The sequence below is a fragment of the Diprion similis genome, chromosome 2, assembly GCF_021155765.1.
Source record: "Diprion similis isolate iyDipSimi1 chromosome 2, iyDipSimi1.1, whole genome shotgun sequence".
Taxonomy (NCBI): Eukaryota; Metazoa; Arthropoda; class Insecta; order Hymenoptera; family Diprionidae; genus Diprion; species Diprion similis.
Genome location: NC_060106.1, coordinates 21,265,499 through 21,284,709, shown reverse-complemented (window position 1 = coordinate 21,284,709; position 19,211 = coordinate 21,265,499). Strand labels below are relative to the sequence as shown.

At 37.4% G+C, this 19,211-nt stretch overlaps 1 protein-coding gene and 1 long non-coding RNA gene across 2 annotated transcripts in view; one reads left to right on the top strand and one right to left on the bottom strand.

The window, feature by feature from the left end:
- LOC124414952 (guanine nucleotide-binding protein G(o) subunit alpha) overlaps positions 1-16,997 on the top strand; it is a 27,831-nt gene extending 10,834 nt beyond the window's left edge. Inside the window, exons 3-9 of the mRNA XM_046896143.1 lie at positions 2,819-2,861; positions 4,127-4,268; positions 10,765-10,925; positions 14,205-14,333; positions 15,034-15,163; positions 16,081-16,234; positions 16,397-16,997. Coding sequence (XP_046752099.1) covers positions 2,819-2,861; positions 4,127-4,268; positions 10,765-10,925; positions 14,205-14,333; positions 15,034-15,163; positions 16,081-16,234; positions 16,397-16,584 — 947 coding nt within the window. The 3' untranslated portion in view covers positions 16,585-16,997. The remainder of the gene's footprint in view (positions 1-2,818; positions 2,862-4,126; positions 4,269-10,764; positions 10,926-14,204; positions 14,334-15,033; positions 15,164-16,080; positions 16,235-16,396) is intronic.
- Positions 14,615-19,211, bottom strand: LOC124415287. The gene is made up of 3 exons (XR_006930269.1): positions 19,095-19,211; positions 17,890-17,898; positions 14,615-14,625 (listed from the first exon to the last, which is right to left on the bottom strand). It is a non-coding gene; the product is annotated as an uncharacterized LOC124415287 (long non-coding RNA).

Below are 19,211 nucleotides of genomic sequence, written 5' to 3'. Positions count from 1 at the left end.
AACTTCAATTTTCGTGGTTGTGTCGTGGCTAGATATATATGGTGTTAGGTTTGACGATCAGCCTCTCAGGAACTTGTTTTCGTTTATCGATCGTCATCAAGTGATGATAATAATATGTGATCAAACTTGATTGTAGTATATGGATATATAGGAGTTGATGAATTGATTTACGACTTTTATAAGTCGAGTGAGAGTAAGATTTCACGTTTTGTCGTTTTGGTATAGTGGCTTGACTGGACAGGTTTTTTCTAGGTTAGAATGTTCGATTTATACCTGTTTTGAATTCGAGTTACTGTCGATTTCAACGATGGAATCCTCGTAATTTTATTAAAGTATCGCGGGTTTCAAGACATTAAACAAAATTACGATTCTCGGACTTTATTATCTATATACCTTGTTCGAATCTACATTATAACGTTTGCCTGCTAATTCAACTGATTCCTGATTCCAGCCTCGTATCTCCTGCAGAAATATCTTCCTTACAGAGAAGAGAAGATTTATTCTTTTGCCTCTTTCTCTCTTTTTCTTCATAGATTTTTGTTTCATTCCAACGCTGCTGTAACTCACTCTTTAATGTCGTTCGGACGATTATAACTTGCATGGATGGATACATAAACTGTTCCAGCAGAGTTGATCATCCCGATTATCTCCTTGCAGCTTGATACTGGCTCTGAATTCATTACACGCGCATTACATGCGTATCGAATGGTACAATATAGGTATATAGTACACAGACAAACACTTTAATTAATTTATATCTTCAAGAAGCAGTCACGTTCCTAAAACGTCGTAACATCACGTTCGCTCGCGTGATGGAACACCGTGTCAAATCGACTAACGAGTCAAATTCGAGATGCACTCTGCACGTTACATATATATATATGTAACATACACGCATATGTATACCTGTAGATACTTGGAAGCGCACGCGACTTAATGGGTTTCTCGTTAATTGCCAAGGTTGGAAGAAAGCAAGAAAGAAAGAAAGAAAAAGATTCAGTTTTTGCGGTTTCAAGTCCGAGTATTATATATAGTATATCTATAGCGCTGAGATTGATTCTTGTGATTTATGAACGGATTTGAGCATCAAGATCAATGGCGCTAACCTAATTAATCGAGATTCGTACAACTTACTTTCTTCATTCTTTATGTGATGATTAATTTTATTACCTTACACGCTTACATTCGTTATATGTATTGTGCGATTATTTTATGAGTATAAAAGAGCTGATGAATAATATATTAGTAAGATTAATTATTAACATTCTACATGCGGTAGCAAAGTTAAAGGATTTCATTATCGAAATATTGTCGAGGGAAAAGTATATGAATAACATATTTTGTTAAGCAGAAAAATTGTACAAAAATTTCGACAATTACGAATCGCATTGGGTGTATGTACACATATATAGTAACAATACGTAAATATTGTAAGAAAATTGAATTCAGACAAAAATCTGTACAGCTACAATCATATCGTCGAACATTGTCACAATTAAATTGCCATCGATATACCTAAGCGCGTCGTTGTTTTCAATTCTCAAATATCTTGTCCGCAAATATCTATACATACATATATACCCATTATAGTAAATACCTATACATCTCATATTACACACAGATTATATCATCATGTTTTACGTATTTGTTACACGTCTTGTGATGAATTTATTCATTTATCGGTATAGTATGTACATATACCTATATACACACACACACACACACACACATATGCACATATACAATGTATATATATATATATATATATATATATATATATAGGCTGTATAGGTATGCTTCTGTGTGTGTGTGTGTGTGTGTGTGTCTGGTGGCTTTATGCAGAGAGATTTACCAGCATGAGGTCTGCGTTGTTAGCTGTAACAGCTATTACAGGCGACTACTTAACTTGAAGGGCTTTTAAAGGCGGGATAGGCGAGATAGAGAGTGAGAGAGTGAGAGAGAGGAGATGGGGATGGGGATGGGGATGGGGATGGTGGACGGAGTGTAAAACTGGGGTAGGGGGAGGGGGGGGGTAAGAAGAGGGGAGCTTGCGGTAGGCAGGAAAGCAAGTTCCGCCATCACCGCGTCACGTCCGGCTATAAAGCGCCGGTATACGTATATATATATATATATTACAATTTCGCTTCACCCACATTTTATGTATATACGTATGTATCATGTATGCATACACACATTCGGTCTGAAACTCATAATGAGCTGATATCCCAACCGCGTTATCGAGCAATTTCCACCGCATGTGTATTACCTACCCGTTGGTATATATATATATATATATATATATATATATATATATATATATATATATATATATATATATATGTTAAAGTTCATCGAATCCTGCAACTTGGATCATATTTACGTCATGTCTGCGCAAAATTTTGAAAAGTCCGTTTATTTAACCATTTGCTGTGGGACGATATCGTCCACCATGACTTTCTCGCTTATCGTTGTCTCGGTAACTTTTCCATTGCTTATAACAATTTCTAACAATTGACTGATTGAAAATTTCGCAACGAAAATTATTGGAATATCAAGTAGTAGGTAGCTGAAACTGGTTACCTGATTTTTTTTTTTTTTTTTTTTAACTTTGAAAAGTCAGTAACAGTCAGTAATAAAACTACATTAACGGCGGAGGGTTAAAGCGAAACCTGCTTTATCAACCGTGAACTCACTGACAATGAGATTTAATTATTTTTGCAACATCTCTGTTCACCATATGTTATAATTATAGCTGATCTCTGTTTTTTGTTAAACGTGAATCAGATAATCATTCGTTTGTTATATTTTATGTTTACAGGAGCTGGAGAGTCCGGCAAGAGTACCATCGTCAAACAGATGAAGTAAGTATCATTATCATTATCTTTATTATTATCATTGTGATCATTATCTAAACCGCAACAATGATGTTGGGAATTTCCATCTTTGTTTCGTTCATTCTTTCGTCATATTTTAATTTCTAATTCTCTCATCGTCAGATGAATGAGAGAAAGCAAAAAAAAAAAAAAAAAAAAAAAAAAAAATAAGAATTCTTTCCGCCAATCGAAACTGTGTCAATTATATCATTTATACGTAGAACGTTATTACGCGTGGACAGTTCTCCGAAAGAAGTTTCTCGCTGTGAGAACAAGAGATGCTTTTATAATATGTATAGTATGTATTTATATTTACAGAGATATTTGTACTCTGGTAATACAAAAGAATTTCACGTCGAATATCCGGCGTGTGTTGCCGCTTTTAAGCTTCAATAGAAAGTTGATATATTTTGTTTTTGCAATATTCATCCATTTGTCCGAATATATTTCGTTTTTGTCGGTTATTTTATTAGCAAATTCACTGTGATAATAATAAAATACAACAATTATAGAGAGTAAATTCGATTGTTGAAAGCGATGCAGTTTGGAATAAAAAATTAGAATTAACAACATGATTGAAGAAAAGTTCGGAATCTTTTTACGCATTCCAAAGTTTCCACGCTTTTTTGTCCGAATTGGTCGAGTCAATTCTTCGGAATTTTGCATAAAATATTGCACGCGGTGGTGTAATTTGCAAAATTCTATACATATAATCGAAAGAAGAAAAGAAAAAAGACGCGAAAAGAATTAACGAGAAGTTATGTTAAAAATGCGATTTTCTTCGCCGCCGCCGCCGCCGCCGCCGCCGCCGCCGCCTTTTTTTGCGCTGTTGCAGATGACAAATCTGGTCGAGAGAGTCTATAAATAAAAGATATAACTTTGAATATTCGCGCTACGCGTTAGGTTGGAGATAATGAATAAATTTTGTACATCGCTCATTCATATTCACTTAATCACTTGCACAATATATTTAACTTGGAATTTTTTCTACCAGGTGTTTATTGTTATTGTTACGAAGCAGCAGCAGCAGCAGCAGCAGCGACGTGACCCCAAAACAACCGCAACATCCTGAAACGCGCTTGCACGATAATGCTGTAGCACAATTTCTAATTCATAAGAATATAATCATTGTTCAAAGAGGAAATTTAAGATATATAATTTATTATCAAAAAAAAAAAAAAAAAAAAGACGCGTGAACCAAAACAACGGGAGGATTGTTTTTCTCATTCCTACACGGTTTTTCCTCGTTTCAGAATCATCCACGAGAGCGGATTCACCCCGGAAGACTTCAAACAGTACAGGCCGGTCGTCTACAGCAATACGATACAATCTCTGGTCGCCATTCTCAGAGCAATGCCCAATCTTAGTATCGTATTTTCGACCAACGAACGAGAGGTAAGAAATTTCAGAAACTCGCCGTTTATGCCGGATCCATTTTTGAGATGATAATAATAATAATAACAATAACAACAACGATAACAGTAATAATCTAAGCAGAAAGTGCAACGTTTTGTGGCATCCAGTAGACTTGTTGGAAAGCTATTTTTTCATCTGTTTCTTAGAGATTTTCTAAGATCGTGAAAAAGATATTCGCTCGGGACGTAAATCAAGTGAGAAATTGAGGAATTCGACATCGATGTTCAATACGCTCGTGAAAAGAAGAAGCGTATTAAATTCATCTACGAGTCATATTTTATATACATATAGGTACTATATTTTTTCCTCTTTCAAACGATAAAATCATTGCAATTCTTGAATAATCTTAGACTTTGCGATCTCCATTGCGTTTCGTCGACTACACACGGTTCTGGCTATAAATATTATACGAATGAAAATTCGTTATAAAGATTATTAATCAGTACGAAAGCCGTTATCTTGCTACGGAGGTATGCGTGTGTGTGTGTGTGTGTTTTTTTTTTCATAAAAATTGACGAAATGGCGGTGGTTTGAGAAAAAAGTATTGAATTTAGAAATTTGTTTTCGACGGTTGTTCGTTGAAAAAAAAATTTATGTAAATTTCAAAACAAAGCAAGTTGAAGAATGGCGTTCAAATTTGATACGGATAGTTTGAAAAGTCCTTCTTCAAGAGTGTCCATCGTTTTGAAAAACTACGTTAATACGAGAATATCGTTAAAAAAAAAAAAAAATGGACGTTTAAAAATTTATTCTCTGCCCTTCACGAGTGCTTTGATTTTACGTTAAAAAAAAAACAGACTGATTAGCGTATTTTAACCATCACAAAAAAAAAAGCCAAAAACTAAAAAATATATCAACAAAAATCACAGCCATTTTTCGTCACGTGACACTCGCATGATCCCTTGAATGTTCTACCACTACGATAATATCTCTACGACAATAGATATATATTCTGAAATATGTATAGATACGTGGAAGAGAGCACATAGAGACTATATCGTAGTACAACAACAGGAGAGTAGCAACAGGTAAAGATGAAGCAATTATCGGCGCTGGTGGCGGCAGGTGAACAACACTGCTTCAGCACTCGATAGAGCCGCCAAACGAACCAACGAACGGACGAACCTCTCGACGAGCTCTATCTCCTCCTCCTCCTCCTCCTCCTCCTCCTCCTCCTCCTCCTCTTCTCTCCTCCACATGCAAACTAGTCATCGAACAACGTGTTAAATATACACCTTGACTCACGTAGCCTGCACCGTGCAACCCCCCACAACAAGACACTCCCATTATTATTTTCACCCTTGTGCATCATCATCCACCATCCTCCTTCACCCCCTTTCCGATCGTTTTGCGGTGAATCTCCGAGCCCTCGAACTTCCGCTTAACCCGATGCTATAATACCTACCTGAATAACATGCTGAGGTGATGCAGTAGGTATCTACTCGTCAGGGTATTTTCTTTTGGAATTATCGACAAACGCCAACTTCTTCACTCCAGTCGAATACTTTCTTCACTACTATTTATTCTCGGTTTGCAACATGATCGGCACTCCGGTCATCCGTCTTTAAGGTGCTTATAAAGACGCGTTGTACACCTCGAAAACGCGGGGATGCAAAACTCCTATACCGCTCAAGAGATCAGAGTGAAACTTGGGCAGTTAATGCCTTATTTTGGCAAAATGTGGAGCGTCTTTTTACTTTTTCAAAATTTGGGAACAAATTTTACAGATTGGTTACCACCCACAGAAATTGGCCAAATTTTCACAGTTACACTGAATGGATCGAATTATTCATCATGATGCCACTCGGTGGTGTTGAAACATAGATTTTGAGACCAGTCTTATGAAATTTGATGATGAAATGACGAAATGGTAGCTGATCTGGTTTTCCATTACGAAGTACACCGAAATCTCATTTTGGCAACATTTGTTACCGACATTACGCGCATGCCGGTAATGTATGCGTGTAATGTCGGTAAAAAATTACGCATTAAAAAAAGCACCTTAAAGGGCATTCAAATATCTGTCTAATGTTGACTTCAAACATGATGATTCCGGTCTGTTCATTGCATGCTTACGTGTTCAGTATATCGATGTTACATCTACTAGCTGCAACAATAACTACACTTCAGACGCGACTTCCAATAATAGGACATCTACCCTTTGCATTATGGGCAGACGACAAGGCAAAACTGTGATTGATCAGTATATACTCAAAGACAAAAAAGGCTGATATGTCTCTCTTGAAACGGAACACTCTACGTTTCTCCATTACTCTCTACTGACGCACAGTACCAATAGGTGTATAGAGTTTAACGGAGGCACGGGAGGCAGCCTAGATATACTATATTTGAAGCTAGCGAGGGGTTGGAAAGGTCGATTGATCGGTCTTGCAGCCCAGAGAAGTGTCTTCTCGCACCCTCCTACCCTCTGTTCCATCTTCTCGCCTGGGCCATGGTGTGGGCTCTTCTCTTACCTACCATTTCTCTATTTATAGGCACATCCAAGGTACGCCGTTATTACGTTGGCAAGAAAAAAGGTCATTTCGGGGTCAGGTCGAACGGTCGTTCGCACCGTGCAGACACCGAACACCTCTTGCGAAAAGTAGTACACTTCAGACTTTTTATCAGCATATCGTGATTTTCACCGCTGGGTATAGAAATTGGAAAAGACTGATTTAGTCATATCCAATAAGATACAATTAACAGTTGTTATACTCCTGTAGAAAGATGGCGTATAATTTAGTTGTAAGGACTACTACTTGGATAAAAAATGTGGAAGAAATTTGAAACATGACTTCCATTTAGACTATGGCACATCGCACATATCTTCAGGAAATCCTTATTCAGTCATTGTCCAATAAGGATGACCGACCTGCAACTATTCCAAGGATTTTTCAATCCGATGACTTTGTCGCGGGCATGTTTGAAACACTCGGCACGAGGCGAGCCATTTTTATCACGTTATCGCCATGTTCTTAATGATTATTTTCCTCGCTGAACCCGCCAAGGAGTTTATCAATCGTCCATTCCGGTTTTACCACGTCAGTCGATTGTATAATGTTATACACACTTCGCCAGTGAATATGATCCAATTATTATATGCGTCGGTCGCGTCGTCAAGGTACATACATAATGAATGTTTTAACTGTGATACGTGCATCGAGTGTCTCCTTTACGACGTTGTTGGACATCATTCTTCGTGTCGCGTTATCAACTCTACACTCGTTCCTCGTCTACGTGGTCGATAGCATTGGATCATGCGGTTGAAGAAATCGAAAGGCAGCTTCATCTTCACCGCATTTATGATTCTATCGCGTACCTCTTGGCTCTGTGACTAAAAGCCAAGGAATTTCTTTTCTCCAATCATCAATCTACATTCATGTTCATATCAAGAATTCAATAAATATAATACACAGCATACTACGATACATTGGGTGAGTCGAGAGGAAGAAAACCGCTAATTGCGGTCTAAGAAAATGTGATTCATGCCTGTTCGTGTAAGAAAAACGTATCTATAAAGGAAAAAAATGAAATAAAGAAATCTCTCGATCGTTAATCAAAGTTTTCGTTTTCCTCGCGATTGTTCTACGCAAGGATCAGGCACCAAGTGGCAAAGTCATTGCAATATGGTCATAATCCGGTCTTGTCGTGCTTTGATTACGACAATTCTACTTTCCCGTCGAAGATTTATTCCTCTTAACAGGTTCTTGTGTGATGGGCAAGGCTTATGCAATTTGTATGGGTTATTCGCGTCGTATTATGACTGTTGGTGTTCGTTACACGGTTCTTGAACGAGAGAACCAAGACGAGACCGCGCGCCACGGGAGGTCACTCACCTGTTGTGCGGACTGTTGCATGTTGGCTTCGAATCAATTACCTTGACAGTTTCTCAACCTCAACCTCAACCTCAACCTCAACCTCAACCTCAACCTCCTCGGGCCTACTCAAGGTTACCCTCGACGTAATTTTCTCTTCTTCTTCCTCGTCGACTAATGGATTTCCCATCTAGTCGACCCACATATCGTCGTCCCCCGCGAGTTAGAAATCAAGGCAAACATTATAACAACTTGCTGTTTCACGGTACCAGGTTATTTTATTCTTGTTTATCCACGACTAGGTCCATTCTGTATATCTAATAATACCCATCGCGTTCAGCGAGTTAATTCTTCTTCATCTCCATCGCAGTAGTGTTTTATCACTATTTGACATCCAGGGCTACTTTAGATTCGAAAAACCGTGTTTTTGAGACTTTAGTAAACACTTTGAGATTTCACTTGTGGAATTGGCAGTCATTGTTTCCATAAAACATAACGACTATAGAAAATGTCTTTGTGGAAATTCGAGATGGAAATCAATTCACGACAAAACAATGCACGATGAAGAGAAATAGCTATGAAACAGATCACGGACGCATATAGAATTTCGAATATAGGGGGAGGAGAAAGAAATCAAGTTAGATCTCGAGTTTCGAATCGAGCCGTCAACCTCTCACGGGGGATGGCAAAGTGCCCAACTCTTGTCAGTTGTTACAGGCAGCAGGTAGCCAATATTCAACACTAACTCTCTGACTATCAGCCACAGGTTGCTGACTGAATCGTACATATGTATATACGCGTACAGATTAGCCGGCTACTTGTGGCGATATATCGAACAGGTTGCAGGTATAGATCGTCGCGTGGGAAGCCGCGAATCCGTGAAATTGAAAGTGTCGTTATTACTGTTATTTAGTGGCAGATAATACGCAATCGTTATGACTCGGGGGCAGTTGTACGCAGACAAAAATTGAATTAGATAAGATATATATATATATACGTACGTATACATTTAGAAAAAAAAAAAAGAAAAATGGGGAAAAGATGATTCGTTGGTTTGTTGTTAATTGTGAGGTAGAAAAGTATGTTTGGTTATAGTCCGTGTCAAAAAACCACGCCTTGGAGGACAGATGACAAATATTGGGCGTCGATATCTCTGATGTATACTATGTATATTTCCTCTAACATTCGTCATTTATAGGAATTTATCTAATAAACTGTCCCCCTGTCGTAAACAATTTCAATTGCTATCAATAAAATTGAATTACACAGATGTACCGTTATTATTCTAACATGGAGTAAGAATGAGAAAAAAAAAAAATTGAAAAACCACGAGGTCAAGTGGATCGTGTGATGTGCACATTGGTGGTGATATTGGCCGCGATCCGAATTGGCCTCTCGTGCATTTTGTATTAGGGGCACGCCATACATACTGAAATGAAACTCGAAGACTGACATTGAATGATCGCGCAAGGTAGAAAAGTCTAGAGGCCAGTACCCGCACATGTTTGCGTCATGATGTATAGCTCGTCACTCGTGCATATGTACCCACGCGTCGTATATAATGTCCTACGTATACATATTATACATGCCACGTTGTCCATTAAGCGTAGAAAATGATGAAAGGGAAAAAAAAACGTGAAACAACGATACGATTACGGTTGATATAATTTTGTTTTTATCCTTTTTCATGTTGGCACTAAATCTCTTAGACGTCCTGCAATTTTTTATCTCAAAATGGCGGTCAGTTTCAAATCAACATTGAAATATGTATTATAAATCTTCTCGTTACTAACGAATGTTGATGAAACTTAGAATGCAAGTTTGTGCCATCGATCTTCGTGTTTCTAAATTTTTTCAGAAATTTTCACCATCAAAATTCACCGTGACAATGTTCCGAATTCTTCAAGCGGATAACGCGTCGCCATTTGCCGATGGTACCTAATGATTTTCTAACACCGCGGCAAAACTTTTATATATACTCGAATTCTGATCGGGGTAACAAAAAAAAAAGCGACTTTTTTAAATCCTTTTTCTCTTTGTACACACTGTTATTACGGCCACACCTAACTATCGTTGTATGATACTGCGAGTATATAAAGATGTATTAATACACCGTCGTAGCGTAGGCCGATATAATCGCGACTCGTCACCCGTTGAATATTCACACGCGCGAGTAAACTGAGGTCGTGTATAATTGAAATACGCGAATTACGCCACCCCGCGTGCATCACAGCTCGTGCTGTGTAATACGCGGCGTGCATTATACGACCGACACATAGACGATGGTGCATGCAGACGCATAACGCTCCTGCATTATACGTGTGTACCTGTATAAAGTTGGCAGACAATTTGAAAATAAATTCTATCTCCAGCCATGCTGATACGTACACATGATATAGTTACAACGATTTATCAGGCTCATACTTTTCACTTTTATCGCAAGATATTTATTATGTTTCAAACACTCTGAGTCACTCTCAGTCGTGTTATTAATGCGTGATGCTGTTTACGTGCAACTGCGGACAAAGTTGAAACGCGTTAAAGGATAAAAAGGAAGATCGAATAACTCTTGCGAATTTTCAGCTTTAAATTCAGTCTCGATGTACGATTTGTTTAGTCATTCACGATCTTATATGTGAAACGTTTTTTCAATCCTTCAGACCGATGCCAAGATGGTCTTCGACGTTATTCAACGGATGGAGGACACCGAGCCGTTCAGCGAAGAGCTACTGGCTGCTATGAAGAGGCTTTGGGCTGACAACGGGGTCCAAGAGTGTTTCGGGAGGAGTAACGAGTACCAGCTGAACGATTCGGCTAAATAGTGAGTCCCTTGTTTATATTTACTTCCCCAACTACTCTCCATATCCTCTCCGTCGACTTCCTTCCCGTAATATCGAATCGTCTCTTATTTTAGTCGAGTCGGAATTTCTTTGCCTCCCCCCCCCCCCCCCCGGCGCCAAAATTACTCGACATGTTTAAGAAAAAAAATCTGGTCAAATCCTTGAATTATTCCGATTTCCGAGGCATGTTAGAGTTATCTGAATAATTTAGGGACTTGGCCAGATTTTTTTCAATATATTTCGATTAGGTACTTTTGTGGGGTGATCGCGAAGAAATATTATTAAGGGTATATTATTAATACCCTTGTGTATTAACGCATAGTCTATGTACGTTAACCTGTATAATATATAATTTGATATCGCGGACCTCCAGACCCCCCATTATCATCATCATCATTATCATTATCATTATCATTATTACCAATTTCGCAATTCCCGATGTACAGACATGTGCAGTGCTTATTATACGCGTAAATATATAGATATTCGGATCATCGATCATCGATTTTGTATGCCTATGTATATATGGAGAGAAAAAGAGTTCGTCAAAACTGTAGGTGAATATGTTAGAAAGAAGAAAATCTCCTTGTACAGCATCGAATGTAATGTAATTTTAACTAACAGTGCACGTCATATCCCCTGCGCATATAATTACATCCTGTACATCTGCACATTCATCGCGATGATATTACAGATAGATAGAATTATTATATATTTTTTAATCTCTCTTACTCATTGTGTATATGCAGAAGAACGAAACAAAAGAAAAGAAGAAAGATCCGAAAGCGATATTCAATAATGTATTGAAGAATATATACCAGGTGTAAATATATATAATATATTATACCTATAGAAAATAAATCATTATCGGTATAATATACTATATATATATATATGAGTTACGTAGACGCCGTATTAAAAAGACGATGGATTATCCCGCAAGAATAAGTAAAATAAGAAGAAGATGATAAAGAAGAAGAAGAAGTAGATGAGAAATAAAAGGATTAAAATGAGACGCTCGGTAAAAAAAAAAATGAAATCTCTGGAGCATGAGAGAAGAAGAAAAAAAAAGAAAAAAGAATATAATGTACCTACATCCTCCCCTCAAAGAGTGATCAAGTTCTTCTCTCCTCGAGTTGTGACAGAGATTGCGGTAAAGCTGAAATAGAGGGCGGGAGGGAGGGAGGGAGAGAGTGAAAGAAGGGAGCTTGCGCGTGGTCTATAAAAATCGCTCAGCGGTCGACGCCACGTCAAAATCTACCGCCTGAGCAGCCTGCCTTCCACACAGGACAGTGCAATGCCTGTCCTCCAAAGTCGACGAGAACCAGAGAGAGCAGCTTGGCCAGTGGAGTAGGCCAGAAATGCTGCTGCTGCTGCTGCTGCTGCTGCTGCTACAGCTACAGAACCCCATCGATACCAGCGATACACATGTGTAAACCTATATTCATACGACAAGCATTATTCTATGGAGGTATATCTATACAGTATGTAAAAGGTGGAAGAAAGCTCGCCACGGCAGCACGCTGAGCTTGCGCACAAAACTACCACCACCACCACCACCACCACCACCATCACCTTTCTTTCGCATGTTCGAGGAAAAAAAACGCATATACCTATTATATATATATAAGTATATATGTATGGTATGTACATACATTGCGAGAGAAATAAAGAAGGAAAGAGCGACGACGAGAGTCGGGGAGCGAAAGGGAGCGAAAAGGGCGCAGCTGAACGTGTCGAGGGGGTGGGAGAGGGAGAGGGAGAGGGAACCTCCTGTGTTGTATTGATCGGCAGTGACGTCACGCCACGCCCGTGTCACGTGGCGATAAAATGGCCGACTTCGCCCCCTACCCCCAACCAGCACCCTTCGAGAACCCCGTTTCCTCGTCTTGGATCACCCAGAACCACTCGCCCCTTTTTGCCTCCTTCCCTCCCCCTCCCCCCTCTTTTCCCTCTTTTCCCCCTTAACCCCAACGCCTTTCGAATACCTTTGCAACTGCAATTCTTGTGTAAAATATACTATCTTATACACTGCAAGTGGTAGGATAAATTTATGTATTATATATAGAGATTACGGTGTTTCGATTTGGAAGTGAGAATTGTGGTTTTTGTTTTTTCATTTGTTTTTCAAGTCTCTCTTTATAAACAATTGAAAAACTTGTATACCTATGTACTGACTTGGTGGTAGGAAAAAAAATCGTTTCGGAAGGATATCTCGTCAATTGAATTTTAAAAGTTTGCTTTCACGGAATTCCAAGTTTTTCATTTAAATAATTATTTTTGTTTTTTGGAGGGGGAGAGAGTATCCATTTTTTTTTTTTATCTTCTATTTCTCGTTTTCCTTTTTAAATTGTTAATACTCGGTTGCATTTAATGACGTACGGATTTGATTTTGCACGGAAAGATTTTGTACAGAATTAAATTTTGTTCAAATGTGTTAATTTGATTGTCTTTTTGTAAAGTCAATACGGTTTAGCCTGTGTCAAAGATGAAGAAAAAAAAAAAAACGTTTGTTTCCTAATTGTTTCGATATAAAGCCACATCGAAAGCTTGAGGCACTTTCGAATCTGTCAAAGTTTTTAGTCCAAACTACAATTTCTAAACTTTCACGAAAATTAAAATCGTGGGATCGTCGTAATAACGCTTTGCAGATAACGAAGGTATGAGGGTAGGAAAAAAGGAGAAAGGAAAAACGAAACATCATTTATAAAATATGCACGAATCCATAGGTGGAAATTTAAGGGGAAAAAAAAAAAAAAAAAAAAATGATCAAAAAATCAATGCAATATATCGATGAACAAAGTTTCGAAACAAAACGAAGCATAAATTTATCGAGAAATCGCAATTCGTGCAGATTCCCCATCTGATTGGCGGCGATCCCAATTGCCACCTGTCGACTCCCTCGGTATAAATAATACACAAATTCACGTTCAGTCGATGAACGGACAACCGGATCTGGAGACCGTTGAATTGACAGCTAAATATTCGGTACATGCCTCGCAAACAATACACAATACATGAAATGGATTGAGATAGTTATAAGGTTAAATTGCTGTCACATTTTTTTTTTATCCATACATTTACGTTTTCTTTCTCGCTTCCTGACTGCAATGTTTATTCTTTAAAACCTATCACTCGTAAGTCTATGAATAAAGAAAGAAAGAAAAAAAAGAATCCCAAGGATTTACTTTTCATTGTAACTATATATATATATATATATATATATAATAAAAGCCGAATGTTTTGTGTCTGCGTTTCAGCTTCCTCGACGATTTGGACCGGTTAGGTGCCAGGGAGTATCAACCAACGGAACAGGACATCCTCAGGACTCGAGTGAAAACCACTGGGATAGTAGAGGTCCACTTTTCGTTCAAGAACCTCAACTTCAAGTGAGTATAGCCAATTGTTTATTGTTAATTTTCAACTATTTGTCATGAATTTTTTCTTTGGCTATTCCAACCCCCCCCCCCCCCCCCCCCCCCCCCGCGCATGTATACACCTAAACGTAATATATATTGTACGATTCGTCATTCATCTGTGGATCATAACAGCTTCTGAAATCGATACATTCAACAAGGGTACTATAAAGTTGATTACGGCAAATTCGATCGCTCAAATAATAGCCGTTTATAACAGTAGTAATTGTATACGCTACGACGCGTGGATGTAACAGGCGTGTGCCTATATCGTGTCTGGTAGAGTACAGATAGACTGTATAAAATTCGCATAGTGAGCGATATAGGTATATATGTATAGATATACAGACACATCGGCTGTTCGTGGTTCTGCTTCATCAATTATTCATTCCGTGATGCGGTCCTATACATAATATAATATAATATATAGATATATATTATCTTGATAATTATCATAACTGCAATTTGAACTGATTTAACGAGCGTCGAGTATAAAGACTGCAGAAGTATGAAGAGGGAGAATCAGCTACTGTGTGGCTTCTCTTGATGTGTAATAAACTGGCAACGAAAATATAGAGGGGAATTAAGGGGTTGGAAACATGTACGGGGGTGATTTTTTACTTGTTATTTTTTTATTGATTCTTTCATGGTTTTTCTTATTCTTTAACTTTAGGTTATTCGACGTCGGTGGCCAGAGAAGTGAGCGCAAAAAGTGGATCCATTGTTTTGAGGACGTAACAGCCATCATATTTTGCGTCGCCATGTCTGAGTACGATCAAGTTCTTCACGAGGACGAGACAACGGCAAGTTACAAAATTGTTATTTCTAATATTAGTTAAATTCTTGTTTTTTCTAAGTTCTACGTTTGAAACGATGAAGTTTAACAGAGAATATACGGTAAAGATGGTGCGAGTTTTGCCTTCTTTGCGGTGTACAATTAACAACAATCAGAGTTTCGCTGAAGACATCGTTCACAGATCTATGGCGTAAAGTTTGAAGAAATAACATTCAAAGTTCGAAGCTCGTTTCAGCGAATCTGTAATACCGGTGAAATTGAAATGAATTTGAGAAAAAATGAGTTGGCGTTGAAACGAAGTCCAGACGTTATTCATTGGGTCAGGGAGGCTGAAAACCTACGAGGAATAACAAAAAAATTGACCGAACGTAGATTGGAAACGCGACATTTTCTTGCAAGTATCAATGGGCGTTGAGTGGCTTCGCCAGTTTAGCACAGAACTTGTCACGTATTAAGTTCGCTGACTTGTAGAGTGGAACACTTTTAAGGTTTTAAGAAAGAGATGGAAAGTGTGATGGAGACAGATAGCTGAAAATGAATGGAGCTGCAGTGACGTGAGACTTGAATGAACGAAGAAATCAAGGGATCAAGGGATCAATTGGTCGCCTGACAATGGGAGAACCAGACAGGAGGCACGAGAGACACACGTGGGAAGAAGTGTATTAGTGCAACGACTCACGTTGCTTGTGTCAAAGTGTCAATTGATCGTCGCGGTACCGCGAACGTAACCTGAATTTTAAACAAAACCAGAGCAGTGGCTCAATTAGGGAACGATGAAATATATCTTGCCGTGAGTGCGGAAATCAATTTCGTCGCCTCATCTCGGCATCAATTTAGAAAATGTTCAACGATATTCTGGAACCAATACGAAAATCACATCATCGAATAATTATTAACACTAAGCATTGGCATTTATGATTTTAGAACCGGATGCAGGAGAGCTTGAAGCTTTTCGACTCGATCTGCAACAACAAGTGGTTCACGGACACGTCGATAATTCTTTTCTTGAACAAAAAGGATCTCTTCGAGGAGAAGATCCGCAAATCGCCCCTGACCATATGCTTCCCCGAATACGCCGGTGCGTAGAAAACGATTTACACTAGGAGCGGAAGATCTCTTACGTTAGATCGTCTTTAATTATAGTTAATGAAGAAATATTCTTTGTCGTAAATTAGGTAGAAGTGTAGATGATTTTAGGAATCTAGCAAATATTAATCTCGTCTTCTTCTTCTTTTTTCAGGAGCGCAAGAATACGGCGAAGCGGCTGCCTACATCCAGGCACAATTCGAGGCAAAGAACAAATCTACTACGAAAGAGATTTACTGCCATATGACATGCGCCACCGACACAAATAACATTCAGTTTGTCTTCGATGCTGTGACAGACGTGATTATAGCTAATAATCTTCGCGGCTGCGGTCTCTACTAGCCTAATTCAATAACTTAATACATCCTATTTAAACAACCTATAATTATAAGCGTGAAAAATTGACGAACGAGAAGGGCCGTGAGCTGGAGAAAGAATGAGAAAGAGGAAAAGATGGTGACATCGAGAGCTGCCGTTAGGAAGAAGAATTGGAATGAAGAATTAAGAAAGAAACTAAGTGAAAACAACAAGAAACAAGGAAAATGGAAATACGAAAGGAAAAGGAAAAATAGGATAGAACGTGATTAATTACAACGCTTCTGTAAAACCTGTTTAAAACGGTTTTAAATCCAACTTTATCATTATATATATTTAACTGTTTTATATGTACAGTGGCTCTTAAACGTATACATAATATACTGTATGAATAGGGTATATTGAGTACATACATTAATAGAATCTTACGTAACTAGAGAAAGAGCGCGTGAAAGTGAGAGTGTGTGAGAGAGAGAGAAAGTTAATCATTACTATATTGGTGAGTTATTGAAAAATCTCTACGTCGACAGATCATTGAATCTTATTCGTCGGATAAATATATGCAATGTGCAGTGGAGGCTGGTGAGCTACGATTCAGATCTGAAACGTTTGTTGAAGCGAGATTTTTAGTTTTTATTTTTCTTTGTTATATGTCGAACGTTAAAAATACTATCGAGCGTTCAGCACATTCATTAAAGCTTTCTCATTACCAATTATTACACAGTTGTGCCGGATTCTCGATATACGAATCTCTCGGTCTTGATCTGAAATTTAAATATGCAAATTTCATGTTTTTTTCCTCAATTTATGAGGTTCGGAGATTTGAATTATCGTTATTCAAGGTTGCGATATTTAGTCGGTGTATCGTTCGATTCATATATTCAAAAACAAAAACTACGATTAATACGAATCTACTAAATACACAATAAACAGATCAATATTGTTGTCAAAGTGAAAAAAATTGCACACACCGCACTTTATATATTTAATTATTTTTTTTTTTCAATCCTCAATTAACTAAAATACGGCAATTCATGAGGCGCACAGGACAACTGCACAAAAAGGATTAATTTTTGAATAAAATAAATTAAGTTCAAATCATATATACACATATACACACGCACATGATATATGTACCGTACACCGCGTACAGTTTTTATCACTTACAAATCACAGTGGAGACAGAGAAAGATATAGAGTCGGCAATCAAAGAAGCAACAAAAGTAATACTTAAGTGAATACATTTCTAGAGAAAATTATTATTACGTATTATTATTATTTTAATTAAATAAAACTAAAGATACGCGCAAATATCTAGATTTTTTTTAGTACTCTTTCGTCCTTCTTAATATTTAGTTTTCAATGTCTTATTATTATTATTTTATCTGCGTAATTCGTTCGTGCATACGTAAAATTTTTTTTATATAAAATTAAATAGATCAGTTTTCGAGACACATGTAATGTATTTACAAATATTGTACATTCATCTCGGAAACTATCGTGATGGAAAATAACAATCATATAATTATCTCACCACAGTTTTAAAATTTAATGAGAACAGTCCAAAGACAGATTCTAATTATTATTTGTTGAACTTGTACGAGTGAAGAAAAAATCTTGGTAGTTCGATGGCGAAAGCGTTATTTTATGAAGGAAGTTTTAAATTTCTATTTTCAGCCCTCTGCTTCACTTGCGGGGTTTTGGAAATTTTATTTTGTATCTTTTGCACAGTATGCTTTGCTTTCGTTTATACACTTGAATTTATCAATCCAATATCCTCACAATGTGAAACGTATACCCTAATATATAATAATCTTGTCACGGTGTAACGGCGTTGTAACCATAACACGTGACCTGATAGAACTCGAGTTATTATAGAACAAATCTACGGTGGCATTTATTTATTCTATACAATTAAACACAAAAAGGCTTAAAATGAAATAGTAGTAATTTCTAGTTCATACTCACGCGATTGCATCACGCGTTGGTATACAGACTTCGTTTGGCGGTGTATGATAATTTATAATGTCATAAGAAAAATATTAGCGCTAGATGATAAAAAAGTAAAGAAATAAAATATATATACATACGCATATTGTGTGTATATATATATATATACATATATTCGACACAAATGCACAAATAAATGATTATTCAATTGATAATTACCCGGCAATTATAGAATCCTGGGCTAGTACGTCTTTATCCGAAAACGTATTTTTCTAACAATATATTATCTCTTAGATACAATCATTTTTATCATAGGGATGCAAATTATTTATCTTTTCTTAGCTTTTTATTCTATTACTTGTCCGTTAGTTTCTTCGTTTTTTATTATGTGAAAAAAGTAATTAAACTATTTTGTCAATATCCTGGTAGCACTGGATTTTCGGAGCAGGAGAAGGAAATAATTAAATGTACACACAAAACAAAAGCTCATACGGGACCTCACAGCGTAAATATATATTATAATAATTCATATACTATACATTCAAAGTTACAAATTTAAACAAAGTCAAAAAAAAAAAAAAAAAAACAGATTTCATTGCGCACAGTCGTAAGATTCAAGGCACTGTAATAGGAGAGTCAAGAAAAATAGCGTGTATAGAAGAAAGAAGTAACAGAGACCAAAAGAATAAGAGAATGTGAAACGA